We start from the raw sequence: 12,705 nt of genomic DNA, 5'->3' as shown, positions 1-12,705 counted from the left end.
CTCTACAAAAAAATAAAGAGGCTGGACACAGTGGCTCATGTGTGTAATCCCAGCACTTTGAGAGGCCGAGGCGGGAAGATCACCTGAGGTCAGCAGTTTTGGCCAACATGGTGAAACCCAGTCTCTACTAAAAATACAAAAAAGTAGTTGGGTGTGGTGGTGGGTGCCTGTAATCCCAGCTACTCTGCTGAGGCTGAGGCAGGAGAATCGCTTGAACCTGGGAGGTGGAGGTTGCAGTGAGCCAAGATAGCGCCACTGCACTCCAACCTGGGCAACAAGAGTGACACACCATCTCAAAAAATAAAAATCAGTAAATAAATAAATAAATATATAAAAGACTACCTCAACCAGAAATGCCTTTACAGACACACTCATAAATAAATGTTTAACCAAGTATCTGTGCACACCATGGTCCCTTCAAGTTGACATATGAAATTACCCATCACTCCAGCCTTCAGCCATGGGTTTGTGTCATGCATAGATTTCTAGAACTCCTGTTTGCATAGTGCCCTCCTTTCTTTTTTCTGCCCCATTTCTCTGCCATTTCAGCTGTCTCAGCCTGATATCTGTCTCCTCAGCCCAGTAGGATTTCCCTACTCTGCTCAGACTCCAGCTCTCTGCACTGCAGTTGGGAAATTATCCCCAGGCAGAGAAACCAGGAGACTTTGGGGCTCATCCCACAAGTTTCTTTTCTCTTAGGGATCAGTCTTTTGCTTCCTGTTGTCCTCTGCCTGAAAGTAGTTGCCAAGTTGTACTGTTTTATATATCCACAACAGCATGAGTTAAACCAAAGTCTGGATCAGCAGACTACTAGATTTTTTTGACAGCTTTATTAATCAATACATTTTGTCCATGTCTACAGTTGTTCATGGTGGGAGGACTAACCTATAGCTGGAAGGATTAATTTTCAGCTGCTTTATAGTATTTTATTATATGAATTATATCAGTTTGCCCATCCTTGTATTGATAAACATTACCCACGAAGTGTGTTCAAATTGTCTGTGATACAAATAATGCTTCAGTGACTACCCAAAATAGGATTGCAGGTTTATAGGATACATACTTCTTCACCCTTATTTTTTACTAGATATTGCCAATTGCTTTCCAAATTGTACTGTTTCATATATCCACAAGGGCATGAGTTCTGTTTGATCCACATCCATGCCAATACTTGATCTTGTTCAATTAATTTTTCTAGTGTGTAAATGAGTGCAAAATCCGTTACTTTAGTTTTTCCTAGATTACTAGTGTACACATATGCACATATATATTATTAGGTATTTGTGTTTCCCATTCAATAGCTTTTTTATATCAATTGTCCTTTTTAAAAATTGGGTCATCTTTTTGTTATTGATTCTTTGGAGTTCTTTATAAATTCTACTTACCAGTCATCTTTTGATTATATATATTAGAGTTGTTTTTCCCAGTCTTGACTTGTCTTTTAGATGCATATCTTGCCTTTTCCCATATAGAACTGTTAACTTTTTTGGAGGGGACGGAGTCTCACTCAGTTGCCCAGGCTGGAGTGCAGTGGTGCAATCTTGGCTCACTGCAACCTCTGCCTTCTGGGTTCAAGCGATTCTCCAGCCTCAGCCTCCTGAGTAGTTGGTACTACAGGCACGTGGCACCACACCAGGCAATTTTTGTATTTTTTTTTTTTTTTATCAGAGACTGGGTTCTACCATGTTGCCTAGGCTGGTCTCGAACTCCTGAGCTCAAAGCAATCCGCCCGCCTTGGCCTACAAATGTGCTAGATTATGTGTAAGCGGTCACCAGGCCCGGCCTGGAAGTGCTAACTTTTAATGTAGTCATATTTATCTATATTTTCCTAAATGATTTGTGCCCTTTGTGTATTCATCTCTTGACCTCTAAACACAGGAGTGTCCCGAGGGCTCAGACTACGGACCTCTCTATTTACATAAATTCTCAATAATCTTGCTTGGTTTCAGGACATCTGTAGCCTGATGGCTTTTCTGTGTAGCTTCTCCACTTAACTCCAGCCATATACAATAATTTAAAGATCCCCTACTGACCTAGATACTATGTTTCTTCTTCCCCTATTACCCAAGTTTCTTGAGTAGGGAGTCTGCAGTCACTGCCTCCATTTCTTCACCTTCCAATCACTATTTAACCCAGGGCAACTTGGTTTTTGTCCTACTAGTCTACTGATACTGAGATTTTTTTCTTAAGCAACACAGCTCCCCCCCTCCACCTGCCCCACCCCTTTTTTTCCCAAATTAAGTCTTATGTGAAATCACAGTATATTAAATAGAAGCAGAATTGCTTTGGGACTGGGTTGGGGAGAATCTAGAACCCAGACTGCACTTTCTTCTCATCTCTCTGAGTTGCCCCAAAGGCATCTATACCTTTCCAATTTTTCTATCCCCCCAAACACCCTAATCTCCAGAGATAATGAACAATTCCATCTCTGGACTTCTGCACAATGCTCCTTCATCTGCCTTGAACCTGCCAGACCTCTCAGCTCCAGGAGCACTTCCCTGCCTACCTTCCCCTTTATCATAACTTTAATTTTTGTTTTTTTTTTTTGAGACGGAGTCTTGCTCTGTCACCCAGGCTGGAGTGTGCAGTGGCGCGATATTGGCTCACTGCAACCTCCACCTCCCGGGTTCAAGCAATTCTCCTGTCTCAGCCTCCCGAGTAGCTGGGACTACAGGCACAGGGACTACTGGGACTTTGCCACCGTACCCGGCGAATTATTGTATTTTTAGTAGAGACGGAGTTTCACCATATTGGTCAGGCTGGTCTCAGATGATCCGCCCACCTCGGTCTTCCAAAGTGCTGGGATTACAGGCATGAGCCACTGCGCCCGGCCCACAATCTAATTTTAGCATAGGTATTGAATTGCAATCTTTTACTTACACATCTTCCTTACTAAACAGCTTGTAAAGATCAGAGATCCTATATTTTCCCCCCTAAACTCTTTAATGTATATAAACAATGGAGTGAATAAATCAATGAATGAATGGCTGAGGAAACTGAACTACACCAAAGTCTATTGGCAGACTACTAGACTTTTTAAACAGCTTTAAGATATAATTCACATACCATGCAAATCATAGGGTGGTGCAACCGCCACCACAATCTAATTTTTTTTTTTTTTTTTGAGACGGAGTCGCCCAGGCTGGAGTGCACTGGCGCGATCTCGGCTTACTGCAAGCTCCGCCTCCCGGGTCCACGCCGTTCTCCTGCCTCACCCTCCTGAGTAGCTGGGACTACAGGCGTCCGCCACCACGCCCGGCTAATTTTTTCTATTTTTTAGTACAGATGGGGTTTCACCGTGTTAGCCAAGATGGTCTCGATCTCCTGACCTCGTGATCCACCCGCCTCGGCCTCCCAAAGTGCTGGGATTACAGGCGTGAGCCACCGCGCCCGGCCCACAATCTAATTTTAAACTATGTTTATGCTGCTACGAAAAAGCCTATAACCATGAGCAGTCACTTTCTACTCCCCACCCCCAAACCCACTCCCTAGCCCTAGGCAACTACTAATCTACTTTCTCAGACCGATAACTTTAGTATAGGTATAAATCGATCACAAAGCCTCAAAATCCACCCAATATCTGGGCCATGATGTGAAATTTGGTAAGTAATCGTCCCACATTATCAACTTGTAACACATAAATGGAGGGAGGAAAAAAAAAACTCACAGTCCCCAGTAGCGATTGTGAAAAGTACCTGATAACAGGCTGTGGTGGAAGGGAGTTCAGCCCCCAGAAAAGATCACGGATTAGGAATTACATAAGCATAGGTCTCGGGCCCTTTTATTTTGGACGCGATCCTTCCACGGAATCGCCTCCGGATGGGTGTCGCGCTGGGAGCCACACGGGAAACCTCAAGAGTCAGAAACGGGCGTTGAAGGCAGTCGGCATTTTCCAAACCAGTTGGGTCTCCGGCGCTGCCTGGCGGTAGCGTCTCCCGGAGTCGCGCGCGCATGACGTAGAGGGCGCGCGATGACGCGACGCGCGGCGCGGTGCACGCTGGGATATTTAAGTCTCCTCCGCGGCGCGGAGCCGCGATGTCTCCGGCGGCTGCGGCGGCTGGAGCAGGCGAGCGGCGGCGGTCCATAGCGAGTGTCAGGGACGGCCGGGGCCGGGGCCGCGGCGGGCAAGCCGGGGCCGCGCTCCTCGGCCTGTCGCTGGTCGGCCTCCTACTGTACCTCGTGCCGGCTGCGGCTGCGCTGGCCTGGCTGGCCGTGGGGGCTACCGCGGCCTGGTGGGGACTGAGCCGCGAGCCCCGAGGTTCGCGCCCCTTGTCCTCCTTCGTTCGGAACGCGCGACATCGGCGAACACTGTTCGCTTCGCCTCCGGCCAAGTCGACAGCCAACGGAAACCTCCTAGAGCCGCGGACCCTGCTCGAAGGACCTGACCCTGCCGAACTGCTACTCATGGGCAGTTACCTGGGCAAGCCCGGGCCGCCGCAGCCCGCCCCCGCTCCGGAGGGCCAGGACCTGCGGGATAGGCCTGGCCGCCGCCCACTCGCCCGCCCGGCGCCGCGCTCCCCGCCACCGCGCTCCCCGCAGCCGCATCGCGTTCACCACGTTTACCCCTCTCTCCCCACTCCTCTTCTCCGACCCTCCGGGAGGCCTTCCCCACGGTAAGATGCGCTGATTTTCCCAGAGCATCCTGTGGTTCGGCTGGCTTGAAATCGAGGACTTGACTTTTAAATCCGATTTACTTTTTCATCTAGTCCAAAGGGGATTGTGTGTGGTTTTGCCCTCCTTAACACCTTGGTGTGTGCCAGCCGTCTCCTGGCCTTGTCTGACTCTTGGAATGAGATGTTGTGTTGCCAAAACGATTCCCTTCTTTCCAGTTTTAAAAACTCCCCGAATTTTAGTGCAGTCTAGATTTAGTCTAGATTTAGATTTTTCCCTCTCAAATTGTTGAAATCCATTGTTGAGACAGCTGTTAAGCAGCTGTCACTCTCTGCCCTTAGATGGAATAGGGGAAAGTTGCCATAAAAACACCGTGTTCTGTGTTGCTTTGAAAGAGACTTAAGTTCTTTGGAAAATGTCTGAACTGGTGGATTTTTAGCCGTTTAAAATTTTGACATTCTTTTATGCTTTGGTTCCATGATTTGTCTCACATTCTCTGCAGGGATTGTGGGACTTTACCAAATCGGTTTGTAATAACACCTCGAAGACGCTATCCGATCCATCAGGCCCAATATTCCTGTCTGGGGGTACTTCCCACAGTGTGCTGGAATGGTTATCACAAGAAGGCTGTGCTGTCCCCTCGCAACTCCAGGATGGTGTGTAGCCCAGTTACTGTGAGGATTGCCCCTCCCGACAGAAGATTTTCGCGTTCTGCATTGTGAGTATTATCGTTGGAAGAATACTCTCTTTTCGTGTCCACTTTATTCTTCTCCAGTTGTTCCTATGACAACATGACTACAACGCAAAAAAGAAAAGACAAAGCTGCTTATTTGAATAAGAAATACCAAATTCGAGTAATTTTTTCACTTTTTGCCCTTGACGAAAAAGTAGCTTTACTTGCTAAGGGGAACTGCTGTGAGTGTATAAATTATACTTTGATCTGTTGGTTAGCTTCTGATTTCCCGTTTCTGAAATCTGTGCTATATGGCGTGGGAATTAAAATATCTTACGGCTAGAATCATCTTGTCTTTCATTATAGACCAGAGCAGATAATCAGCTCAACACTGTCCTCACCATCAAGTAATGCCCCAGACCCATGTGCAAAGGAGACTGTACTGAGTGCCCTCAAAGAGAAGAAGAAGAAAAGGACAGTGGAGGAAGAAGACCAAATATTCCTTGATGGCCAGGAAAATAAAAGAAGGTAACAGACTCAGGAGAGTAGTAAGCCGGTTTCCCGGTTGGACTCCTATGGGATGAGATGTAGACATTCCCATAAAGATACAGAGGCCACCTCCAGTTTGTGAGCCTTTGTAGGCCCCCTTCTTTGGCTTTCATGGAAGGACCTAATAACAAGCGTTTTAATGCTGTTCATTTCAAGGCACAGGTTAGATCGATGTTACCATTTACCTTTACCATGAGTAGTAGAGATAAGCTGACAGCTATTAGCCATGTTAGTTAGCCTCATGCTTTTGTAGAAATGTGTTAAAGTTTATTTTCAAGATAAAAGGCTCTAAGTCTTCCCATTGGAATTGTATGGTGTTCAGTTATTTGGGTAACCACCAGTTCCAGTGTCTTAATTGTGCTGAAGGAAATGCTTGTGAAAGAAAAATGAAAACTAGAGTTTGGTAGATTTAACAGTAATGAGATTAAAACAAATTTCCTGGTGGGGCAAGGAGGCTCACGCCTGTAATCCCAGCACTTTGAGAGGCCGAGGCAGGTAGATCAGCTGAAGTCAGGAGTTCGAGACCAGCCTGGCCAACATGGTGAAACCCCATCTCTACTAAAAATACAAAAATTAGCAGGATGTGGTGGCGGGCGCCTGTAGTACCAGCTACTCGGGAGGCTGAGACAGGAGAATTGCTTGAACGAAGGAGTCGGAGGTTGCAGTGAGCCGAGACTATGCCGCTGCACTCCAGCCTGGGCGACAGAGTGAGACTCCAAAAAAAAAAAGAAAAAAAAATTCCTTTTGTGGTTTATAGAATAACCTAATGAAAATGGCATAAATAGTTTTCTAAGTATAGAAAGAAAGGAAGTTGAAGTGGCTGAGCATTTATTGAGCACCCACTGTGTATGAGACCCTACTCCAAATGATATGGATAGAGTAGTAGACAAGACAAATCTCTGCCCTCATGGGACTCTTGAGGGAAACACCATTTTATAAGGCTGGGTGTGGTGGTACACAGCTGTACTCCTGACTCTTTGAGAGGCCAAGATGGGAGGATCGCTGGAGCCCAGGAGCTCAAGACCAGTCTGGGCAACATAGTGAAACCTCGCCTCTACAAAAAATTAAGAAATTATCCAGGTGTAGTGGTGCATACCTATAGTCCCAGCTACTCTGGAGGCTGAGGCAAGAGAATCGCTTGAACCCGGGAGGCAGAGGTTTGTCGCACTGAGCCAAAATTGTGCTATTGCACTCCAGCCTAGGCAACAAGAGCGAAACTCTGTCTGGGGGAAAAAAAAAATTTACCTTTCAGAAACTTAGGGATTTTAAACAACCGTTTACTGGTCTAGCGTGGGCTCTGTGCTCCATAGAAAGAGTATAAGGTCCCAGAAATGTGAGAATACACTTTAAAGGGACAAAAAAAAGTCATGTCATTTCATTGAGACTTTTTTGATTTGTCACAGGCGCCATGATAGCAGTGGCAGTGGACATTCAGCATTTGAGCCCCTGGTGGCCAATGGAGTCCCCGCTTCTTTTGTGCCTAAGTAAGTACGAGTCCATCTGGATGAAACACCACTGTTTGGAAAAAAGGCATGATCAGAGCTGTTGCCCTGTGGATTTTCCTGTTTGTTGTTTGCATTGCTTAATTAGTTCAGGTTCACATCTTTGAAATTAGGAACATTTTGAGTAACTTTCCACAATTAACTGCCTTCTGTCTAATTCCTTTTAATGTTCTTGCATTAATATGGATGAAATATGCTGAGACTAAGAGGTTTTATAAATATATTTAGTAACCAAGCACATAGAAGGATTGCAGTTTGTGCAGTGGATAAAACAGTATGAGATTAAATGTTAAATTTCTACATATCAGTTTAAAAACAAATTGGAGGAAGAATTGGATGGAAAGGAAAGTGGCTCAAAAGTATGTGTGGAAAGACTTAGGATAACTTAGATGCCTCATCTGAGTCAGCAGTGTGATGTGGCCACCAGGAAAACTAATGTGCTCTTGGTCTGTGCTCTTAGAAGAAAGACTAGAATGAGGCAGGTAGATGGTATTCCTGCTTTCCGTAGTTCTGCTCACTGTCCGTGGAGCACTGTGGTCAGATCAGTGTACTGCACTGCAAGGGAGGATGTACACAAACGGAAATTCATTCCCAGTGAAGCAACGAAAATGTTAAGGAGATTTTCAACAGCCCAAAGTGGGGGTGGTGGATGATGGGGTTTTGGAGTTATGGAAGTATTAGCCCAGAGCAGAAAAATCTCAGGGGGAATAAGGAAATAAGTGACGGAAGGATAATGGTCCCTAAAAACCAAAGGACTGTCCCTTGAAAGAAGCAAAATAACTTGCTCTGTTTGACTTCAAATAGGATCCGTGGGTGAAAGTTAGAGGAAATACATTATAATCCACTGTGAGAGTAAACTGGTTCATGGTTGACGTGGGTCACTCTAGGAGAGGGTTGTCTATGTTGTAACAGGTTGGATGTCTGTCCTACAGGAAAGATGCATAGGAGATTTCTGTTTCAGTTGGAGGTTTAGAAAAATGATGGGTTCCTCTTAACTCTGATTTTTTTTAACAGCTTTGTTGAGGTATAATTGACATACAATAAACTACTTGTTTAAAGCATGTGACATTTTGACACGCATTCACCTGTGGAACCATCCCACCCCTAAGATAATGAACATCCATCACCTCCAAAAGTTCCCACATGCCTGTAATCCCTCACTTCAATTCCACCCCTGTCCCCAGGCATCCACTGATCTGCCTTCTGTCACTGTAGATAGGTATGCATTTTCCAGAATATTCTATACATGGAATCATACATTTAAGTTTTAAATATTTGGCTTTTCTTACTGACTTTGTCAGATAGATTTGGCCAGATTGTTAGCAGTAAAAATTAAAAGCATTATTCTCTTCCCTTCGTGTTTATTAAGAAAGATGTTATGACCATGGATGAAACCATGAAAGAATGTTGCCTTCAATAAAGCATCTGTCTTCTTCCCTTTTATCAGGCCTGGGTCTCTGAAGAGAGGCCTCAATTCTCAGAGCTCAGATGACCACTTGAATAAGAGATCCCGAAGCTCTTCTATGAGCTCCTTGACAAGCGCTTACACAAGTGGCATCCCTAGCTCCAGCCGCAATGCCATTACGAGTTCCTACAGCTCCACTCGAGGCATCTCACAGGTACAAGTACAGCTCTTATAATGTAGGGGACATGAATTCCCAGCATTCCCGATATGGTAGCTTAGCCCTGTCATCCCAGCACTTTGGAAGGCCAAAGCGGGAGGATTGCTTGAGCCCAGGAGTTCAAAACCAGCCTGGGCAATATAGTGAGACCTTGTCTGTACAAAAGAATTTTTAAAGAAATTTTTTTAAATAAAGTAATTGATTAGCAAAGGTTTGCTAATCACCTTCTATCTGTCAGACATTAGAATTGTCTCTAAGCTAATAGAAAATACAGATAAAGGCCGGGCGCGGTGGCTCACGCCTATAATCCCAGCACTTTGGGAGGCTGAGGCAGGCGGATCACGAGGTCAGGAGATCGAGACCATCCTGGCTAACACGGTGAAACCCCGTCTCTACTAAAAGTACAAAAAATTAGCCGGGTACGGTGGCGGGCGCCTGTAGTCCCAGCTACTCGGGAGGCTGAGGCAGGAGAATGGCATGAACCCGGCAGGTGGAGTTTGCAGTGAGCCGAGATCGTGCCACTGCACTCCAGCCTGGGTGACAAAGCGAGACTCCGTCTCAAAAAAAAAAAAAAAAGAAAATACAGATCATTGAGTGATCAATATAGGCCAGCGGAATGGAGTAGAAAGCCCGGAATGTAAAGCAGTGCATGTGTACGAGCTGATTCAAGACAGAGCTGTGATGTAGATAAATGGGCGGAACGTGATTCGAAAGGTACACTGAGTCCAGGTTGTATTGGGTCATAAAAGAGATTTATCTTGTAGGCATTTAGAATTGAGTGCAGGGTTTTTAAACAAGTGGTCATGATTTTTTGGAAAAGGGATTATCGCACAGTGTAGGGAACAGAGCAGGCTTTGCTGCTGCACAGACTTAGGTTCTAATCTTGCCTCTGAGGCTGGGTGGGGTGGCTCGTGCCTGTAATCCCATAACTTTGGGAGGTCAAGGTGGCAGAACCTCTTGAGCCCAGGAGTTCAGGACTAGCCTGTGCAACAGAGCAAGACTGCGTCCCAAAGAAAAGGAAAAAAAAAAATACTTGGCTCTGACATCTAGTAGCTATAAGGTCTGGGGCAGACAAATCACGTAACATCTCTTTTTCTTATCTCTGAAGTGCTGTTGCAATGATTGAGGGTAATATTTAAAAAGCACCTATTACAGTGGCTGTTAATAAGTGGGTACCCAGTATGCAGCAGCCAGACAAAAAGATGTAAAGCATGTACGGAGAAATGTTTTTGAGAGGAGGAAAATTTTGAGACGAGTTCATCAGCCCAGAAGGCTCTGACAGTCATATAAATGAACATTAATAACCGTAATATCATTATCCCTCTTAAATTATTAGCCTTAATATTATGTAATATCTAGTTATTATTTTTGATATGCAAACTTTTCCAGCTTTGACCTATGGAAGCCAAACTGGCTCCTGTGTCCTTTGTTTTGACCCCAGCCATCTTTGACAGATAGCTTCATTGCTTTTTGCCCACCTTCCCAAACTCGTTTTTTAGCCTGTACTGAAGTTGGCTGTTTCTTCAAAAAGTTTTGTTTTCTTCCATTTAGAACTGTAGAGACTACAGTCTTAAGTTTTAGGAGAGAGAAGATAGATCCTCTAGAAAGAGGAATATAAATAATTAACTCATAATATTCCAAATTTAAATTTATGATGGCAGGATTTTCTATGTAATTGGCTTTATATATATATATATATATATATATATATATATATATATATATATATATTTTTTTTTTTTTTGAGACAGAGTCTTGTTCTGTGCCCCAGGCTGGAGTGCAGTGGCGCGATCTCGGCTCACTGCAAGCTCCGCCCCCCGGGTTCACGCCATTCTCCTGCCTCAGCCTCCCAAGTAGCTGGGACTACAGGCGCCCACCACCACGCCCGGCTAGTTTTTTGTATTTTTTTTTTTTTTTTAGTAGAGACGGGGTTTCACGGTGTTAGCCAGGATGGTCTCGATCTCCTGACCTTGTGATCCGCCTGCCTTGGCCTCCCAAAGTGCTGGGATTACAGGCTTGAGCCACCGCGCCCGGCCTGGTTTTATATTTTTATGTATTACACTGAAAATGTCGGTTTATAGTTACTTTGATCCTAGTACACGCAATTTTTTTTTTTTTTTTTGAGATGGAGTCTTATTCTGTCACCCAGGTTGGAGTGCAGTGGTGCAATCTTGGCTCACTGCAATCTCCACTTCCTGAGTTCAAGTGATTCTCCTGCCTCTGCCTCCCAAGTAGCTGAGACTACAGGCACCGTCACCATGCCTGGATAATTTTTTTATTTTTAGTAGAGATGATGTTTCACCATGTTGGCCAGGCTGGTCTCAAACTCGTGACCTCAGGTGATCCATCTGCCTCGGCCTCCCAAAGTGCTGAGATTACAGGTGTGAGCCACCACGCCTGGCCCATGCAATTTCCAAATAACAGTATCAGTGTCATTATTAACACTGTCATTATTAAGACTGCTGTAGTCAGTTTAAGAATTGTTTGTGATTCATTTTGTCTTTATATCCCTCTGTGAATCCTAGGGACATGGAATCAATATATCGTGTTTTAAAGTAATGTTAATTGTCCTTTGGTACACCAACTTTATATACAGTGAGGTTCGTTTGTTCAGTATGTTTGAAAGTTACAGGGATTTCTGTTTTCCTTTTTGAAATAGTTCTGTTTTAAATTATGTAAAATACTTAAGTTGTTTCAAAAAAACATACACTAAAACAAGATAAACTCAAAAATTCAATTTCCATCCCTTTCCACTCTGCATTTTTCCTTCCTCTCCATTTTTATTATTTTTTCATTATCCTTCATTGTTCTTTTTTAAATGATATGCATATCAGTGTATCTGAAAACCACCACTTTCTAACATTTAAGGTAGTAGACAGTATATACATACTTGAGCCTTGCTTTTTCACATAATACACAGTTGAGGTCATTCCATAGCAGTACACAGAAACTCATCTTTTGTCTTACAACTAGATAGGCACTCTAGTCCTTTGTTGACAAAGGTTGGGTTGTTTCAGTCTTCTGCTATCACAAATAATGCTGCAAGGAATACATTTGTTCATATGTCATTTCACCTTTAGCAATTTTGCTTCTGGAAAATTCCTAGAAGTCAGATTCCCAAGTTTAAGGTTAAATGCGCATGTAATTTTGCTGGATATTGTTAAATCCCCCTACAGAGCGTGTACCACTCAGCATTCCCCTCAGTGTTTTATGAGAAGGGACTGTTTCTCCGTGGCCTCACCAGCAGATTTGGTTATTGTAGCTCTGGGCTTTTACCAATTTGACAGGTAAAAAATAGTATCTAGGACAGGCGTGGAGGTTCACGCCTGTAATCCCAGCACTTTGAGAGGCCGAAGAAGGCAGATCACTTGAGGTCAGGAGTTCAAGACCATCCTGGCCAACATGGTGAAATCCTGTCTCTACTAAAAATATAAAAATTAGCTGGGCATGGTGGTGCATGCCTGGAATCACAACTACTCAGAAGGCTGAGGAAGGAGAATATCAGGAACTTAGGAGGCAGAGGTTGCAGAGATAGCGGCACTGCACTTCAGCCTGGGCAACAGAGTGAGACTCTGTCTCCAAAAAAAAAAAAAAAAAAGGTAGCTAGCCGAGCGCGGTGGCTCACACCTGTAATCCCAGCACTTTGGGAGGCCGAGGCAGGTGGATCACCTGAAATCAGGAGACCAACCTGGCCAACATGGCAAAACCCCATCGCTACTAAAAATACAAAAAATTTAGCCAGGCGTGG

At 44.4% G+C, this 12,705-nt stretch overlaps 1 protein-coding gene across 1 annotated transcript in view; it reads left to right on the top strand.

Moving 5' to 3' along the window:
* The first annotated feature begins 3,992 nt into the window (after positions 1-3,992).
* The window catches only part of POM121C (POM121 transmembrane nucleoporin C), a 25,581-nt gene continuing 16,868 nt past the window's right edge, over positions 3,993-12,705 (top strand). Inside the window, exons 1-5 of the mRNA XM_008018357.3 lie at positions 3,993-4,613; positions 5,114-5,329; positions 5,651-5,812; positions 7,237-7,317; positions 8,783-8,954. Of these exons, the coding sequence (XP_008016548.2) occupies positions 4,036-4,613; positions 5,114-5,329; positions 5,651-5,812; positions 7,237-7,317; positions 8,783-8,954 (1,209 nt within the window). The 5' untranslated portion in view covers positions 3,993-4,035. The remainder of the gene's footprint in view (positions 4,614-5,113; positions 5,330-5,650; positions 5,813-7,236; positions 7,318-8,782; positions 8,955-12,705) is intronic.

This window comes from Chlorocebus sabaeus, chromosome 28, assembly GCF_047675955.1.
Source record: "Chlorocebus sabaeus isolate Y175 chromosome 28, mChlSab1.0.hap1, whole genome shotgun sequence".
NCBI lineage: Eukaryota > Metazoa > Chordata > Mammalia > Primates > Cercopithecidae > Chlorocebus > Chlorocebus sabaeus.
The sequence above is the reverse complement of the archived record's forward strand: the minus strand, read 5'-3'. Positions and strand labels throughout refer to the sequence as shown.